Here is a 16326-nt window from a genome sequence, read left to right as displayed (position 1 = left end):
CAGAGTCTCTCTCTCCACCCTTTTTGCACAAACCTTGGATAGTAGCAAGTGGGTTGCTGCCAAGAAGAGCTTGGTTCAATCCTGTGTTAACTCCCCTCACCGTATTCCTGACTCACACAAACAAATAACCAGCCCACAAAACACACAGACACAAACGGAAAAACAGAACAGAATACAGGGGAAAGAAAGGGGAAGAGAAAACATTTTGAAGCAAAGTTAAGAGCAGGAAAAACAGTGCAAGAAGACACATCTTTGCAGAAAACAAGGCTTTTTTTCATACAGTACAGGCAACATAACATCAGTACTTTTAAAAACTTTTATATCTCTTCATATACTCTTCACATAAAGAGCTCAGTATATATGAGTACACCCCCCAAAATCTCATTTAAATGAATATTTCTATGAGATGCTTTACAATATTATATTTGTGCATATACATTAGATTAGTCAGTACTGAAGCCAAATCTGCAGCTAATTTAGCAAAATAACTTCCAAAATTAGTAGCCCACATTTATGTTAGGGAAAATGATTTTAAAAAATGTCAAAAATAGCTAAACTCAAGAGAATCACAAAAATGTATACAATTTTGTTGAAATGTTTGTATTTTTTTTTTGCAAGAATTTAAATGTATTACCTTTCCATTTCTAAAGATGTTCAGTGACTTAAATATTATTTTAATAAATATATCTGTTTAATAAATCTGTTTTGTTCAAATGCACCAATATATATTACCCATATTCACTGAGAAGTGGATAAAAATATTAATGTTTAAAATAGGGTGTATTCATTTAAGCTGAACACTGAATATACACACACAAACACACACAGACACCAATATAAAGATAATTTACTTTCAGCAAAAAAAAAAAAAAAAAAAAAATGGAGGAAAAGGATTTTAAAAAAGCATACACATAAGGGCCAATCCCAATTCTATTTTTTACCCCTTCCCCTTGGCCCTTGAAATGAGTGTGAATGGGAAGAGCTTCAAAATTTACCCTTAAGAAAAGGGACAGCACTACAACACCTGCACACGTCATCTTGATCTCTTACTTCAAAGGAGATTAAATCACTGAAGCAACGATATCATGTTATCATAATGATATAATGTGGCAATAAGCTCGTAACTGTACTGTGCATTTACACCGTGGCCATATTCATCTATGTAAACAAGAAAACAACATTAACATTATACCACACACTGTAAAAAGCTCATTCCCAGCCAATAGACCAGAGGCGGCCAACCCTGTTCCTGGAGAGCCACCTTCCTGCAGATTTCAGTTGCAACCCATTTCAAACACACCTGCCTGTAATTATCACGTGGTGTTCAGGTCGTAATTAATTGGTTCAGGTGTGTTTGATATGGGTAGCAACTGAAATCTGCAGGAAGGTGGCTCTCCAGAAACAGGGTTGGCCACCCCTGCAATAGACTTCAAGTCAGGATTCAAGTGTCAGCGAGTGACAGATGTGAAAGTATGTTGTGGGACTGCAATACAGGTGTCATTATTAGGTATTATAGATCTTGAAATTTATGACAAACAATACTAATTTATGCATCTCTGTACTTCTGGGTGCAGCTATGCTGTAATTGTAGATGGTGTATTCTGGGAAATATTCCTGATAAAGGGGTATCTAACTCTTCCTCTTAGCCTTATGCCTTCAAGTTAAAGAGAATTGGGACACCCCTACCCCTTCACATGATCGCGCAAAACAAGGGGGAAGGGCTAAGGAGTAGAATTGGGATTGGGCCTTAATGTGCAGCTAATCTGTAAATTAAAAAGATTTTTAAAATATAATGTAACACTGAAGACTGAAGTAATTGCTACTGATGATTCATTTGTTTTTGCCATCACAGAAAAAAAAACATTTAAATATATATATATATATATATATATATATATATATATATATATACATATATATATGTATGTATGTGTAAGAACACAGACTCTGCTGATTGTATTCACCTCAAACTTGCAGCAAAGTCAGTGATGTAGTTTGAAACGTCACCATTCTTTTTATGCCATGAACTGCGGATTAAAAACCAAACACACACATTTGCACACACACAAACTAGGAGTATCTACATTTGCAGAGCCACATGAAGTAAAAGGTGATGTGTGTGTGTGTGTGTGTGTGTGTGTGTGTGAGCATGAGAAAGAGATCAGCTCACCCTGTGCTCAGATTTAGTGTACTGTGAGTTGGAGGGGCGGGACTGGAATCACCACGGGGAGGCGGGGTTACAGGAGATGGGGTGGAGCTTAAGGAGGGCCCGCTTGGTGTCATTGGGCAAACTGATGACATGGTAGTCACTGACAGAGAAAAAAAATGAAGAAACTGAGCATTCATCATAAATATTAAAACATAATTATATGAATCTATTATAGCAAATCTTCCTACCTGCTGTACTGAGGCTGCCCACTGTCTGTCGTGGACCCTGACTGGACATCTGTAAGGAAGATGCGGATATGATGTCAAAAGGGAAACATGATGGACAGAAATTATTGGGGAAAATAGAGGAATAGGAGAGAAAATGGTGTTTAATGCTAAAAAAAAAAAAAAAGCTTTGAGCTCTGTGCAAAGAGGTTACTCATGCAAAAATTCCTTTGAAAGTAAATGTAAGTATTATATTCATTGTACAATTAGTATTGCATTATGACTACAGCGATGTTTCCATCCGAATATTTTTATGTGCATTTTGGATATATGCATACAAACGCTTAATGGAAAGATAAAAAAAAACCTTATGCACACAATTGAATAGGATAAACGTTTTACAGGTAAGAGAAAATGTGCATAAACTACAAGGGAAACACATTTACTTGAATAAATTCCAGCATGCATGTGCATCAAAAAAAGTCATGTAGTTTTTTTTAACAAATCAAATAGGCACAATGGGACGGCATTAATGGACAAACCAGTGGACCTGCCGCATCGCACATCTGAAATGTTGTTTTGGTCACTCTACAATGCCACATCCAAAGAATGTCATTAAAATTATCAGTATCATTACCTCCTGGCACTATCTAGAGCGCCTCAAAGAGTGTCTTTAGCCTCCAAAAAGGCATTGTGCATTTATTGCATTTCATCTTAACCTCCTAGGGCGTAGTGGCCACAAATGTGGACAGCACATTTTAGCTCTTAAGTGGCTATTTAAAATACTTTGAATGTTTTATATTATGGTACAGACATACAGTGTCATCCTGCAACTGTTTCGCAGCATATGAAATGTACCAAACACTATTTTTAACAAGCTGTGTCCTAAATGGCACACTTTACACTATGCACTCATGCACTATGTACTTATGCACTTACACACTCAACAGGATAGTATATGTATGTAGTGTCGTCCCAAATGGCACACTAATGTTTTTTTTTACTGAGCGGAAATTCAAACCGTCTCCTTAATGACGTTTCACGGTTGCCAAATCAGTGAAATAAATGACCGAATTATCAAATAATACCTGCCGTGAGTATTGCCGCATTCACCATCGGGAGGCGCAATAATCCCTCTCGTAGGAGAATTTTGCTTTCACCATACAAATTAAATAAAGTTATCCAACATATGCGCCCGATAGCTCCGCCCCTTCCCCTACGTGAGCAAAACTGCAGTTGTTGAGTGCGTGAAGTGTCCATCATTGCACACTTCATTTTAGCGGCTAAATGAGTGCATCATCCGGATAATTAAAGTGCACTTACTATTTATAGAGTTTTCAGTGTAAACACACAACTTACACTATTTATACTACAAAATGGCGTAGAATAGTGCATAAGTATGCGATTTGGGACGCAGCTACTGTCCGAAATGAAAAAAAAAGACTATTTACTCTACAAACATGTTCAAAACATAGTCAAAACATGTTCAAAAAATTCTATGTTATATATGCATTAAAAAACCATCAGAAAAAAGTGTTTTATGTAAATTCGGACCACGAATCCACATATATGGATATTATTTTTCTCTAAAAGTACATCATATCAAAAGATGGTTTTATTCTGATTAGGTTCCAAATAGCTAAGATAAATAAAAAATGCATTTAATAAACACCTTGTCCTTAAGAGTTTAATCTTCTGAGGTGTTAGTAATTTAAAACAAAATATATGCTCAAGAGTGGCTTCTCCTAAATCAGCAAATTCCATTTATCATTGTAATATTTGGAAGCAGTTTTTCAGGAGGTGATGATATTGTTCTCTTTGACTCGTTGGATGGAAACGGTGCTTTGTTTACAAATGTTGTATGTAATATCCCAGTTCTGTGCATAAACTCACAATCCTTGGATGGAAACATAATGACTAGTTGTGTACAGTAGCTATAAGAGGATCATTCCATGTTAAAATGCAAAGCAACGCAGGATAGGTGAAACCAAGATAAAGGGTGAATAGGATAAGTGGTGTTGGGATTTATTATTATTGTCTGCTCATGCAGGAGACTTTATAGGGTGATTTGAATGGGGTAAGGGGGCAAGCCGGGTCGTACCATGTGCGGGCTGTAGCAGGGGGGTTTGTGCGAGGTGGGCTGGGGTTGGCTGGGCAAGGGAGGGGTGGCACTGGAGGGATTAATACGTTTCTCTTTCTGTCGGCGGTTGCAGAACCACACGCGGATCACCTCCTTCTCCATGTTGAGCTTCTCTGAAATGAGCAGGATCTCCTCTGAGGTAGGCTTCTGGTTCTGAATGGACAAAACATGGTGTATTTGGAAGTTAAGAATGGGATTATGTGAGAACATTCAATGTATATGAACATTCATGCGGTTATAGAGTTTTGTATAAAGGTTTAGGAATCATTGCGTTTTTAAATATAGTTTACATCATTCTCATGTCAGTCCAAACCATACTGTGCATTCGGAAAGTATTCATAGCGTTTCACTTTTTCCACATTTTTTTATGCTACAGCTTTTTTTCCAAAATGAATTAAATAAATTTATTTCCATTTTTTTGAAATTGTTGAAAATGTATTAAAAATAAAAAACTTAAAAAAACATATGTACATAAGTATTTACAGCCTTTGTATAATTCTTTGTTGATGCACCTTTGGCAGCAATTACAGCCTCAAATCTTTTTGAATATGATGCCACAAGCTTGGCACACCTGTCTTTGGGAATTTTTGCCAATTCCTCTTTGCAGTACCTCTCAAGCTCTATCAGATGTTCAACAGGATTAAGGTCTGGGCTCTTGCTGGGCCACTCAAGGATATTCACTGAGTTGTTGTGAAGTCACTTCATTCATATTTTGGTGGTTTGCTTTGGGTCATTGTCAATGACCATGCTTCACTGTAGGAATGGTATTAGCCTGGTGATGAGCGGTGCCTGGTTTTCTCCAAACGTAACGCTTGGTAATCACTGCAAAGAGTTTAATTTTAGTCTCATCAGATAAGAGAATTTTGTTTCTTATGGTCTGAGAGTCCTTCAGATGCCTTTTGGCAAATTCCAGGTGGGGAGTGGCTTCCATCTGATCACTCTTCCACACAGACCTGATTGGTGGATTGCTGCACAGATGGTTGTCCTTCTGTAAGCAGTAGGGTAGCGCAAAATACGGGGGGGCCCCCCTGCACGGATTACTGACGAGGACCCCCTGCATGGGTCAGTGGGGGTGGGGGTGGGGGGTAATGGGTTGTGACGATAATCAAAATCCCGAGAGGTGGGGGCGATAGGGGGTTAGGGGAGAGGGATCACGTGGGGCCCCCTAGACACGCGGAGTCTGCTACGCCACTGTCTTTAAGTTTCTCCTCTCCACAGTAGAATGCTGGAGCTCAGACAGAGTGACCATCGGGTTATTGATCACCTCCTTGACAAAGGCCCTTCTCCCCCGATAACTCGGCTTAGATGGCCGGCCAGCTCTAGAAAGAGTCCTGGTGGTTCCAAACATCCTCCACCTACAGATGATGAAGGTCACTGTGCTCAATGAAACTTTCAGAGCAGCATAAATTTTTCTGTAACCTTCCCCAGACTTGTGACTTAAGATAATCCTGTCTCGGAGGTCTACAGACAATTCCTTTGTCTTCATGCTTGGTTTGTGCTTTTACATGCACTGTCAACCCTGGGACCTTATATAAACAGGTGTGTGCCTTATCAAATCATATCTAACCAACTGAATTTACCACAGGTGAACTCCAATTAAGCTGCTGAAACATCTCAAGGATGACCAGTGGAAACAGAATGTACCTGAGCTCAATTTAGAGTTTCGCGGCAAAGGCTTTGAATACTGATGTACATGTGATTTTTCAGGTTTTTTATTTATAATAAATTTGCAACAATTTCCAAAAATCTTTTTTTTCACATCATCACTATGGAGAATTGTGTGTAGAATTTTAAGGAAATAATTGAATTTAATCCATTTTGGAATAAAGCTTCCATTTTGGAAGAATATAAATACTTTCCGGATGCACTGTATATGAAACACAAATTAGAAATGTTATTGTTGTCGCTGTGTTGAAAGTTTTCAACCAGATCTCCACACTTTAAAACCTTTATAAAAAATCCATATGAATGAAACATTATTTCTGAGACTTCTGAAGTGACATGGGCTTCTGCAAAAAAAAAAAAATTATAATTTTTTTTTAAAAAGATTAATAAAAATGAGGCTGTTTTCATGTGTTAAGTAGGTTTGGCAGAGTTTTTGTGTTTTGATCAATGTTTATAAGTGAATTGCAGCCAAAATTACATCTTTTCATCATCTCCCTTCTAAAGACTTGGATTTAATTGCTTGATTCATCCCTTTATGAAAGTAACTTCACATTTAATCTATAATATCTTCATTTGTGTTCTGAAGATGAAAAAAAGGCTTACGCTTAAGAAATGACATTAGAGTAAATGTAGTAAAAGCAGCCTTGGTTTGCATTAAAGACTTCCCTAAAAGCATTTAAATGTTTTACCGACCCTAAACTTTTATATGGTTGTGTAAAGTTTGTATTGGTTATGAAATCATATGTTCTGACCGCTAAAAAGCTGTGTTCCAGAGCGACGCGGACATTGGTCTCAATGCTGGTGCGTTTCTTCCTGCGGCGGCCAGGCAGACCCTCGAACCCCAGCGAGGGAGACGAGAGAGAACTGGGACTCGGCAGGGTACTGTCCATCGACATTGTTTCTGAGTAAACATTAAAAAATGCTTCATTGCTATTGTTTATCGGACTGCAACATATGTGTTTGAAAATGACAGGAAACTGCATAATAATCTGACATTCACCTGCATCAGTAAGCCACTTCTCCAACAGAGGTTTGAGTTTGCACATGTTCTTGAAGCTGAGATTAAGCGCCTCAAATCGAGAGATAGTGGTCTGACTGAAATCATTCCCATACAGCTTCCCCATGGCCAGCCCCACATCACCCTGAGGAGGAAAACAGAAAACAAACATGAATCACCATGAAATTGAAGTTTGTTTAATGTGTGTATCTTAGTATATTTAATGCATGAGTATGACCTAGCTGAAGTTTATTAACCTTTTTTGTGTGCCTGTTATTCAAAACCTTTAACAATCATACTTAATGAGGTCTGTTGAAATTCAAAACTTGCCACAGGTTTGCTGTGAGGGTTGGGATTAGAGGTAGGGCCATATAATAAGCTTTACAGTGTAAAATACATTACGCCTATGGAGTGCCCATGTAAACCAGGTACAAGCATGTGTGTGTGTGTGTGTGTGTACCTGTGTGAAGCCCAGTTTGATCCTCCTCTGCTTGAATGTGCGGGCAAACTGCTCCAGCTCCTCCAGGTCACTGGGCTCCTCAGGGTGGGAGGTGACTGTGGTCACTGTGTTCAGGCTGCTCTCTGCTATTTTCTCTCTCTGACACACACCACGCACACAAAACCCAAATATGAGTGTTAGGTTTAATTATGATACAGCACAAAATGCATAATTTGTTTGTTTCCGAAAGATGTGTTTGAGGTTTGTTGGGATGGGAAAATTTTCGGAAAAATCTGAAATGTTTACAGTATAAAATGTACAAAATATTTTCATGGAACATAATATTTATATTCAAAAGGTTTTTTGGCATAAAATAAAATGGATTCTTTTGACAAAATGTATATTTGGCTATTGCCAAAAATAAACCCATGCAACATAAGACTATTTTTGTGGTCGAGGGTCACCTATGTGGTCTCTGTGCAGACTCTGTACCTGTGCTTGAAGACTAAGTCTGGGTGGAGCGGCCAGCAGGCTTCCTTGGTTTTGCTGAGGTAGAGGAATTAGATTTGGTGTCGATAGCAGCCCTGAAACATACACAACCAAAGCATTACATTTATGTTCATTAAAAGAAATCAAGTTTTATACAAGTTTTTGCTTGAAAATTGATAATATCTTAAAAAGAACTATTATTCAAGAGTTCACACTTAGCTGATGATTTACAAAACTTATTTGGCATGCTGTCCCAGGAGAGAGCCCCGAGCTCAAGGGCTCCTCGAGCCCGGGGCTTCCTCCCGTTGGCAGAGCAAGAAGGGAGCCCGAGCTCGGTGGATCTCAGAACTCCCCTGCTGCTGTAGCTAAGGGAACGTAAGGAATTAGACAAGCTTGATTGTTATGTATGTTGAATGTCTTTGGATGGTGGGAGGAAACCGGAGAACTCGGGGAAAACCCACGCGGACACGGGAAGGACATACAAACTCCCCACAGAAACACCCACCGGTCCTATAGAACTAGGACTAGCAGTATTCTTGCTGTGTGGTTCGCAGTGCTAACCACTGGACTGCCGTGCCACCCAATCACAGGTAAAGGAGGAGAATAGGGGAGGAGGGGGGTTTCTTCCAAACGAAGATAAAGTGAACTGAAAACTGTGGCTATTTATGGTGCCTTAGGGCTCATATGATTGGAAGATTAGTGATTAGCAAATACGAGACGGGCCGTGATAAATCATAAGCACGTGATCCTCTCGAAATTAGTTTATGAATAAACTTCACTTAAAGCAAGTAAGTCAAAGAGCCCTATCATCCCGGCGCAGATATCAAATCGAGTCGAATAATAAGAGATCAGTATATGGAAATGGTTTTTAAAAATGACCTTCCATGCAGTGTGTAACGAAGCTCTAAGTCAGGGGTCACCAATCTCGGTTCTGGAGGGCGGGTGTCCCTGTAGGGTTTAGCTCCAACTTGCCTCAAGTATACCTAGTAAGACCTTGATTAGCTTGTTCAGGTGTGTTTGATTAGGGTTGGAGCAAAAATCTGCAGGACACCGGCCCTTCAGGAACAAGTTTGGTGACCTCTGCTCTAAGTGAATGAAAACATCCAGTTGAGGGTTAAATCTGAAAGTGCACCTTGTTTAAAAATTTTGATTCTTCAAAACAGGGTTGAGTCAGAGTCATTTAAACGATTGATCATTCGTCCTGATCTTTTGCCTGTTAATATCAACGTCGACATGAAACAACTCCGGATTTGGTCAAACGTGAACGTGCCTTTCCCTTCAAACCCTAGTGGCTTGCAGGTGTGTGGGATTGATCATGACTGAAGATGAGTGAATAATAATGAGCTTATATTCTGATGATTAATACAATAACCTACCCTGTAACTGGGGATTCACCAACCATTTGTTAAAGTAAGAATCAGCAAAGATTATAGATGTATGGGACTTTGTCAGAGCTTGAAAGGAACTTTACCAGTACTCAGTCCAGTGAGTATGCAGACCCGTTACTTCCTCCAGTTCACAAGTGTAAGCCTGTTTAAAAAGGTTCCCCCTTTGTTTTCTCTAGCTTGCACAATATGTATTTAATCGTGTTTTCTTGTAATCACTCCGCACGGCTTGTACTGTATCTGGTTAACTTTTTATATTCACATATCGTGTCCATAACCATGTTGAAAACGTGGTGTGTGCCGCTTTCTTTTCAGATTTAAATGCGTTTGTGAGCTCGCGATCCTCTGCCGTTTGTCATTGCTATGGCCACCATCAGTTGTTCCTACACATGTGCTGCTGTCCATTTTCAAAATAGTCAAACTTTTCCACTGTGTGGATTAATACTGAATGTGTCTAACTGTTTTACTTATAGTTAAGAATAGAGCAATATGCTGGTTTTTAACTGCAATGCTTTAATGCACTCCTGCATTGGGCTCACACATACACTCTGCACTCTGACTACTTCAACAATGTTGATAAGCCATAGTGAGCATTTCTTTCCATCTCGCGCCGAACGCAGTCGACTGGGTCATCAGACCAAACACCTCAGATTAGCATCACTCAAAGGAGAGGTTTGGGAACAAATTAATCGCTGAACACATCATAGGAGTCGTTGGCATAATTAGTTAAAAACAAATGCATATTACAAAATAATGAAAGTGTTTTTTGACCTTGCATACATATCAGACTGTTGGTGGAGACCCCCAAAACCAAAATATGACCTTTTATAATGCATACTAGGGGCTCTTTAACTATGTTTATATACTGACCAACTGTTTTGCATGTCCTTAAAAGGAAAAGTGAACAAAGTGCACATGCGCTGTGCACTTTAGACAATGTACTTAGATTGTAAGAATAGAGTCCTTTGATAATATTAAAATATCAACATATGTTGTTGATATTGATAATATCAATATATATAAAACCACTACTGCAATGTCTGATTGGTTAAAGTGGAAAAGACAAACGGCCTGATGCTGGAAATGTACTGAAGACACAGAATGAGAGTACAAATAGAAATTGAGCTGTACCTTGCTGGCCTTGCTGTGTTTGTGGTAAGAGAAACTGTGCGGGTGAAGGCAGAGTGTGTCCTGGAACGAGGACTAACTGCTGCAGCTGCAGTAACTGCTGAATGTCCTGAAAGAGAGAAAAGAAACATGACGGTTTCACTCTGATGAATGCCTGAAAGAACTGATTCTGCCACAATGCCGACTGTCAATGTTGAAGGTCTGAGGAAAGAATTCACAACAAATAAGCAAGGCTTTTGTATATTAAATTGTGTGTTACTTTGTACAGGGTATTTTTAAAATTTCTACCTCTCGTAGGTAGACAGTGGAGGACAGCAACTAACTATTTTTGTTTTTAAAGAGATTTAAATGGAAATAAAAATTACCCCATCGTTTACTCTCCCATGTGTAGTTTAAAACTTAAATTAGTTTCCTTCCTCAGTTGAACACAAAAGAAGATGTTTTGAGAATGCTGGTTGATGGTACACTCTGACTTACATAGTTGGAGTAAATTACTATGGAAGTCCCAGCAAATAGCATTTTTCAAAATATACTCTGTCGTGTTTAACAGAAGAAAGACACTCAAACAGGTTTTAAATAAGTAAAGGGTGAGTAATTGATGACAGAAATTAAGTTTTTTGTGTGAACATTCCTTATAAGTAAATCTTTGCACTTTATCCAAGTATTATTCTTTTAACAAGAGTAATAAGTTAAAAGTAAAAAGTAACAAACTTTTTTTAAACATTCACTGCACTGCTTTCCATAAAGCATATTGTTTCTGGTGATTTAGAAATGAAACATTTTCATCCACTCCATATGTGTATGAGTTGATTCTTTTCATATAAACTGTAAAGGGGTTCGCTAGTGATCTGATCAGGCGTGCGTTTCCCAAACAACGACATAACTCACAGCGAAACTACCATAGTACGATGCATCGTTTGGGAAAAAAACAACATAGTGATGAGTGTTTCCCAAAACCGTAGTTTCTCTGTCGCAAGTCCATCGGTTAAAACCATATTAGTGTAAAACATCTATAATCACTCTCTTAACAGGGAGGAGTAACTACTTATTTAGAGAAAAACACCATAATATTTTGTGCAAATTATATTGTTTAACACGCACATGCTTTTTAAAAAAAAATCCAATTTTAGTTTTGGTAAACAACATGCACTCGCTTTCCATATTAATCGAAATATATGTAAACAACTAATACTGTATAGGACCTATACATGTTTCCTTTACAAATATTATTGAGAATGTTCCATATAAAATCACTTCGCTAACATGTATTCTATATAAATCAACACATGCTATATATTTTTCTTTTCACAAGCTTTGGAGACGTAACTTAAATTCCACTTTTAAATAATAGGTCACCTATAGCTTTTGTCATGAGTCATGGCTATGTTCAAAATGGCATACATTTTTTCAAAGTGCTCTACGAAGGGAGCGCAATGGTCAATATGAACAGTACCGAACTGTAAAAATACTTTGATAGCAAATTACACCTAAGAGTGATGTTTTTAATGTTAACAAGAAATCATTTCAAGGTTAAATGTTAGAATCTTCTAAAAGGTAGGGCATAGCGGGGATAACTGAGAATCAAAACAGCCAGAAACCATGCTTCTAGCTACAGCTCCAAAGGTTTAGTTGCAAGCGTACAAGTTTGCGATGCAGTTTGTGAGTGTTGTAACGACGGATTTGGGAAACGCCAAATCAACGAACGATGTTTGTTATGACTTAACTTGCTAAACCTTAGTTAGTTAACGATGGTTTTCGGAAAGGCACCCCAGAGCAATTGTCTAGTTATTGATTCACCAATTCAAATGATTTGATCACAGTGAGTCTCCAGTGAACAACTCACTGATTCAAAAGTTCTACAATATATTTATAAGCTAAGCTGTATAGTATGCACTTGTTTGTACACTTGAACTGTCATTAATTACTAGTTGAAGTTATTAGCATATGACTAGGTTTTAATAGTGAAATGATTGGTTACTAAATATATTTGGTGTACTTTTAGTCAAGTGCATTTGAAAAATAAGTACTTAACATTGTCCCTTTTATTAGAACATCAGGTACTTGATTGGCTGTACCTGGGCAGTGAGCTGGATTGGCTGAGAAAGAGGAAGCTGGTGAGGAGGAGGAGGAGGTGGGACAGGGGCAGCAGCAGCTTGTTCTTGTGTGCTCTGCGATTGGCCTTGTGATTGCTGCTGAGCTGCTTGCTGATTGGCCTGCTGCTGGGCCTGCTGTTGGGCCTGCTGTTGATTGGCTGCGTGGGCCACATGTGACTGCTGCACAGCTGCAGCGAGGAGCTGCGCCTGCTGTAAGAGCAGCTGCTGCTGTGCAGGCAAAAGTGCAGTCAACTAGAGAGAGATAGAGAGAGAAAAAGAGCAGCAGAGAGGAAAAATATGGTGAAAATAAGAGTTAGAAAAGTGGATGAAAGAACGCACATCTGAAGCAAGCAAGTGCAAGCAAGAACCCACACAGGCAGATGTCAAAGTGTGTGTGTGTTTGTCTTACTCCTGCGAGCTGTCCTCCTGTCAGCATCAGCTGTGTGTGGGTAAGAGCTGTCTGAGCGGGTGTAGCAGTGGTGGGAGACATTTCACCACAATCCTCCACTTTCGCCTGACACACAGAGAAACATTGATGATCAATTCATGAGACATGGTGAGGGAGAATTAAAATGGGGAGAGAAAAAGATGAATTTCGTTTTTAATGAGAAAAAGAAATTTAATCAAATTTGGTTTAACCATTATTATGATAGTTCACCCAAAACTGAAAATTCTGTCATCATTAACTTGTCAGAGACGTGTTTAAGCTTCTTTATTCTGTTGAACACAAACATGCTGAAAAATAGTAACTATTGACTTTCATTGTATTTGTCTTTTCTACTCTTGATTGTCAATGGTTACAGATTTCTAATATTTTTCAGATAATTTCTTTTGCGTTTAACCGAAACGCAACTCATAAAGGTTTGGAATCATTTAAAGTAGATAGTGGCTAAATTAAATTTTTTTTAGGTAAACTATCCCTCTCTTTTAAAATATATATTATTAAGTAAATGTAGAAATATATATTTGCACTCAGCAAAAGTGTATAAAACAACAAATGTTGATCTGAAAAGATTTCAAGGTATTTTGATTTATATAATGTATATAATGTTTTATATATATTGTATATAATGTTTCATATATATATATATATATATATATATATATATATATATATATATATATATATATATACATACATACATATGAAACATATACATTATATATAAAACATAATATATATATAAACACATACTTTTACATATTATATAAACATTTATAGCAGAAATTGGAAGTTTTTATATAACAAATGCTCTGCACTTGTGTCCAATAAATAAAGTTTACGAAAAAAATTATAGATTTGAATATATATATATATATATATATATATATATATATATATATATATATATATATATATATATATATATATATATATATATATGTATATATATATATATATATATATATATATATATATATATATATATATATATATATATATATATATATATATATATATATTCAAATCTATAATACATTTTTTTGTAAACTTTATTGAACACAAGTGTAGAGCATTTGTTATATAAAAACTTCCAATTTCTGCTTTTTTTCTTAAACACTTTTATAAACTTGTAAAACATATAACAGATGACAGAGTGAAAAAAAAGAAATTAAATAAATAAAAAGAAAAATATGTATATATATATATATATACATTCAATATATATATACATTCATATACATACGTAAGTAAAGTAATAATGGTAATAATAGTACAACATGAGGTAAAGCAAATTAAATAAGTAAATAAATAGATAAATAAATAAAATAAAGTAGTTACATTAGTTTGTTACATAAACAATAATGCGCTACCTACATTATTGTGATTTTAGTTGTGCTCAGGTTAGACCAATGAGTCTAGTTTAGGGCATGACAATCCCGGAGTAAAAATGCAAAAGTGAAAGCTAATTCTGACCATAAAATGATTTTAAATTGGTAATAATAACCCATAAAAGATACAGGTAGAGCTGTGTGAAAATCATATCTGTTTTCAAACACACTGACTCACCTTGATGCTGCTGCTTAATGTGGGTGAAATGGAGAAAGGGTTGATTTTCATTGGCTGAACCTGTTGGAGGGAAGCACAAATAACATGATCAGTTTCTTAATCATGTCAAATTCAGATGTAGATCAACACTGTTACCAGTTCCTTACCTGATTATTTGAATCTGAGCCATTTCTTTCTGAGTCTGACAAACAGTGAGAGAAAATAATGTACAATTTAGCCAATTTAAAGTAGTTTGACTTAGTTACAACATTGATACAACAGTTTATAAAAAGAACTAATTAATTTTTATTAGTTAATGCAATATTACTAACAATACATTGCTTATATTTATATATATATATATATATATATATATATATATATATATATATATATATATATATATATATATATAAACAATAACTTGTTTATTGTTCGTAATATTGCATTTACTAATGAATATTAATGGAATTAATAAATACATTTATTATTCATTTTTATATTACAGTATAGTGTATATTGTATTAAAATATAATGAATTTATTGTTGGTTGATAATAATCTTTTTAAAAAGTTTTTATATCATTTTATAATTGTACTACTTATATTAGCCATTGGAAATATTATCTGGGCAGGTAAATAGGTAAATGTCTGATCAGACTGGGTTTGTTTTTTCCCCTCGAATTCAGATACAGACATACAGAAATATAACATACGTCTAATAAGATGTAGCTCTGTACTGTACCTGTGCTCTCCATTGGAGAATCTGCCGCTGGATTCTCAACTTCTACTGGCTTTGACATTCTGATGTCTGATCAAAAGAGACGATATCAATCATTATCTGCACTATAAAAGTTGTCCCAACACAAATTGATTAAGTTACGGTAACTTAATTGTTTTTACAAATTTAAATGAATTCAACAAAAAAAATTAAGTTGCCCCCCTCCCCCCACCCCCCGAAAAAATTGTGTTCATTCAAACATGAATTGTGTTCATTCATCTCATTTTAAATAATTAGTTTGAACAAGCAGCAAAAAGCATTTTTGAATGTGTAGATACACACCAATGCATTTCTCCTCACACATTTTGTTTTCATAAATTACAATCATACATTCAAATATCATACACATCATTCACATATAACATTTCACAATGGAAAAGCAAGATGTATTATAATCATTATAATCTAAGATGATGATGATGCAAATGATGTATGGACATTCAATAAACCCAAATATGATGTATTTGGAATAGAAATGACACAAATGCACACATTTTGCTAATAAAATAGCAGCTTTGTCTATACATCCCTTCATTTTTCATTCAAGTGGAGACGTGACCGATTCAGCAAACAGTGATATCACGTCACCACAGACGTGTCACTTTATATTTAACTGTAACCGAGCCAGTGGGACTGTCCCAATCCCTCGCCCGAGACAACCAGAGCATGTGAAGCTAAACTCAGCCAAACTCCTTCAAAAATGTCAAAAATCACTACACATTAAGATAAAGTTCTGCTCATCCCTAATGTATATACAGCACACAACGAAAATATCAACATTAAATCAGAATGCAATGAACAAAATACACAAATATTACCAATGGCTTCAATCCAGTTGAGTTTATTT

General features: G+C 36.4%; 1 protein-coding gene across 50 annotated transcripts in view; it reads right to left on the bottom strand.

The window, feature by feature from the left end:
- The window catches only part of pou2f2b (POU class 2 homeobox 2b), a 138609-nt gene that overhangs the window by 8194 nt on the left and 114089 nt on the right, over nucleotides 1–16326 (bottom strand). For 5 of the 50 annotated variants that reach the window (XM_087285842.1, XM_087285848.1, XM_087285838.1 and 2 more), the window contains 15 exons: nucleotides 15444–15509; nucleotides 14867–14901; nucleotides 14721–14780; nucleotides 13119–13223; nucleotides 12692–12961; nucleotides 10620–10725; nucleotides 8107–8198; nucleotides 7636–7773; nucleotides 7179–7320; nucleotides 6931–7100; nucleotides 4475–4666; nucleotides 2398–2446; nucleotides 2171–2309; nucleotides 1965–2027; nucleotides 34–107 (listed from right to left, as the gene is read on the bottom strand). In XM_087285842.1, the coding sequence (XP_087141968.1) occupies nucleotides 34–107; nucleotides 1965–2027; nucleotides 2171–2309; nucleotides 2398–2446; nucleotides 4475–4666; nucleotides 6931–7100; nucleotides 7179–7320; nucleotides 7636–7773; nucleotides 8107–8198; nucleotides 10620–10725; nucleotides 12692–12961; nucleotides 13119–13223; nucleotides 14721–14780; nucleotides 14867–14901; nucleotides 15444–15509 (1701 nt within the window). Of the gene's footprint in view, nucleotides 1–33; nucleotides 108–1964; nucleotides 2028–2170; nucleotides 2310–2397; nucleotides 2447–4474; nucleotides 4667–6930; nucleotides 7321–7635; nucleotides 7774–8106; nucleotides 8199–10619; nucleotides 10726–12691; nucleotides 12962–13118; nucleotides 13224–14720; nucleotides 14781–14866; nucleotides 14902–15443; nucleotides 15510–16326 lie in introns of all 50 variants that reach the window. The other 45 variants (XM_087285846.1, XM_087285850.1, XM_087285840.1 and 42 more) reach the window with 14 other exon arrangements.

Source organism: Danio rerio, chromosome 16 (genome assembly GCF_052040795.2).
Source record: "Danio rerio strain M-AB ecotype USA chromosome 16, GRCz13ab, whole genome shotgun sequence".
In the NCBI taxonomy this organism is placed as follows: domain Eukaryota; kingdom Metazoa; phylum Chordata; class Actinopteri; order Cypriniformes; family Danionidae; genus Danio; species Danio rerio.
Note: the sequence above shows the minus strand (reverse complement) of the source record. Positions and strands in the feature narration are given on the sequence as shown.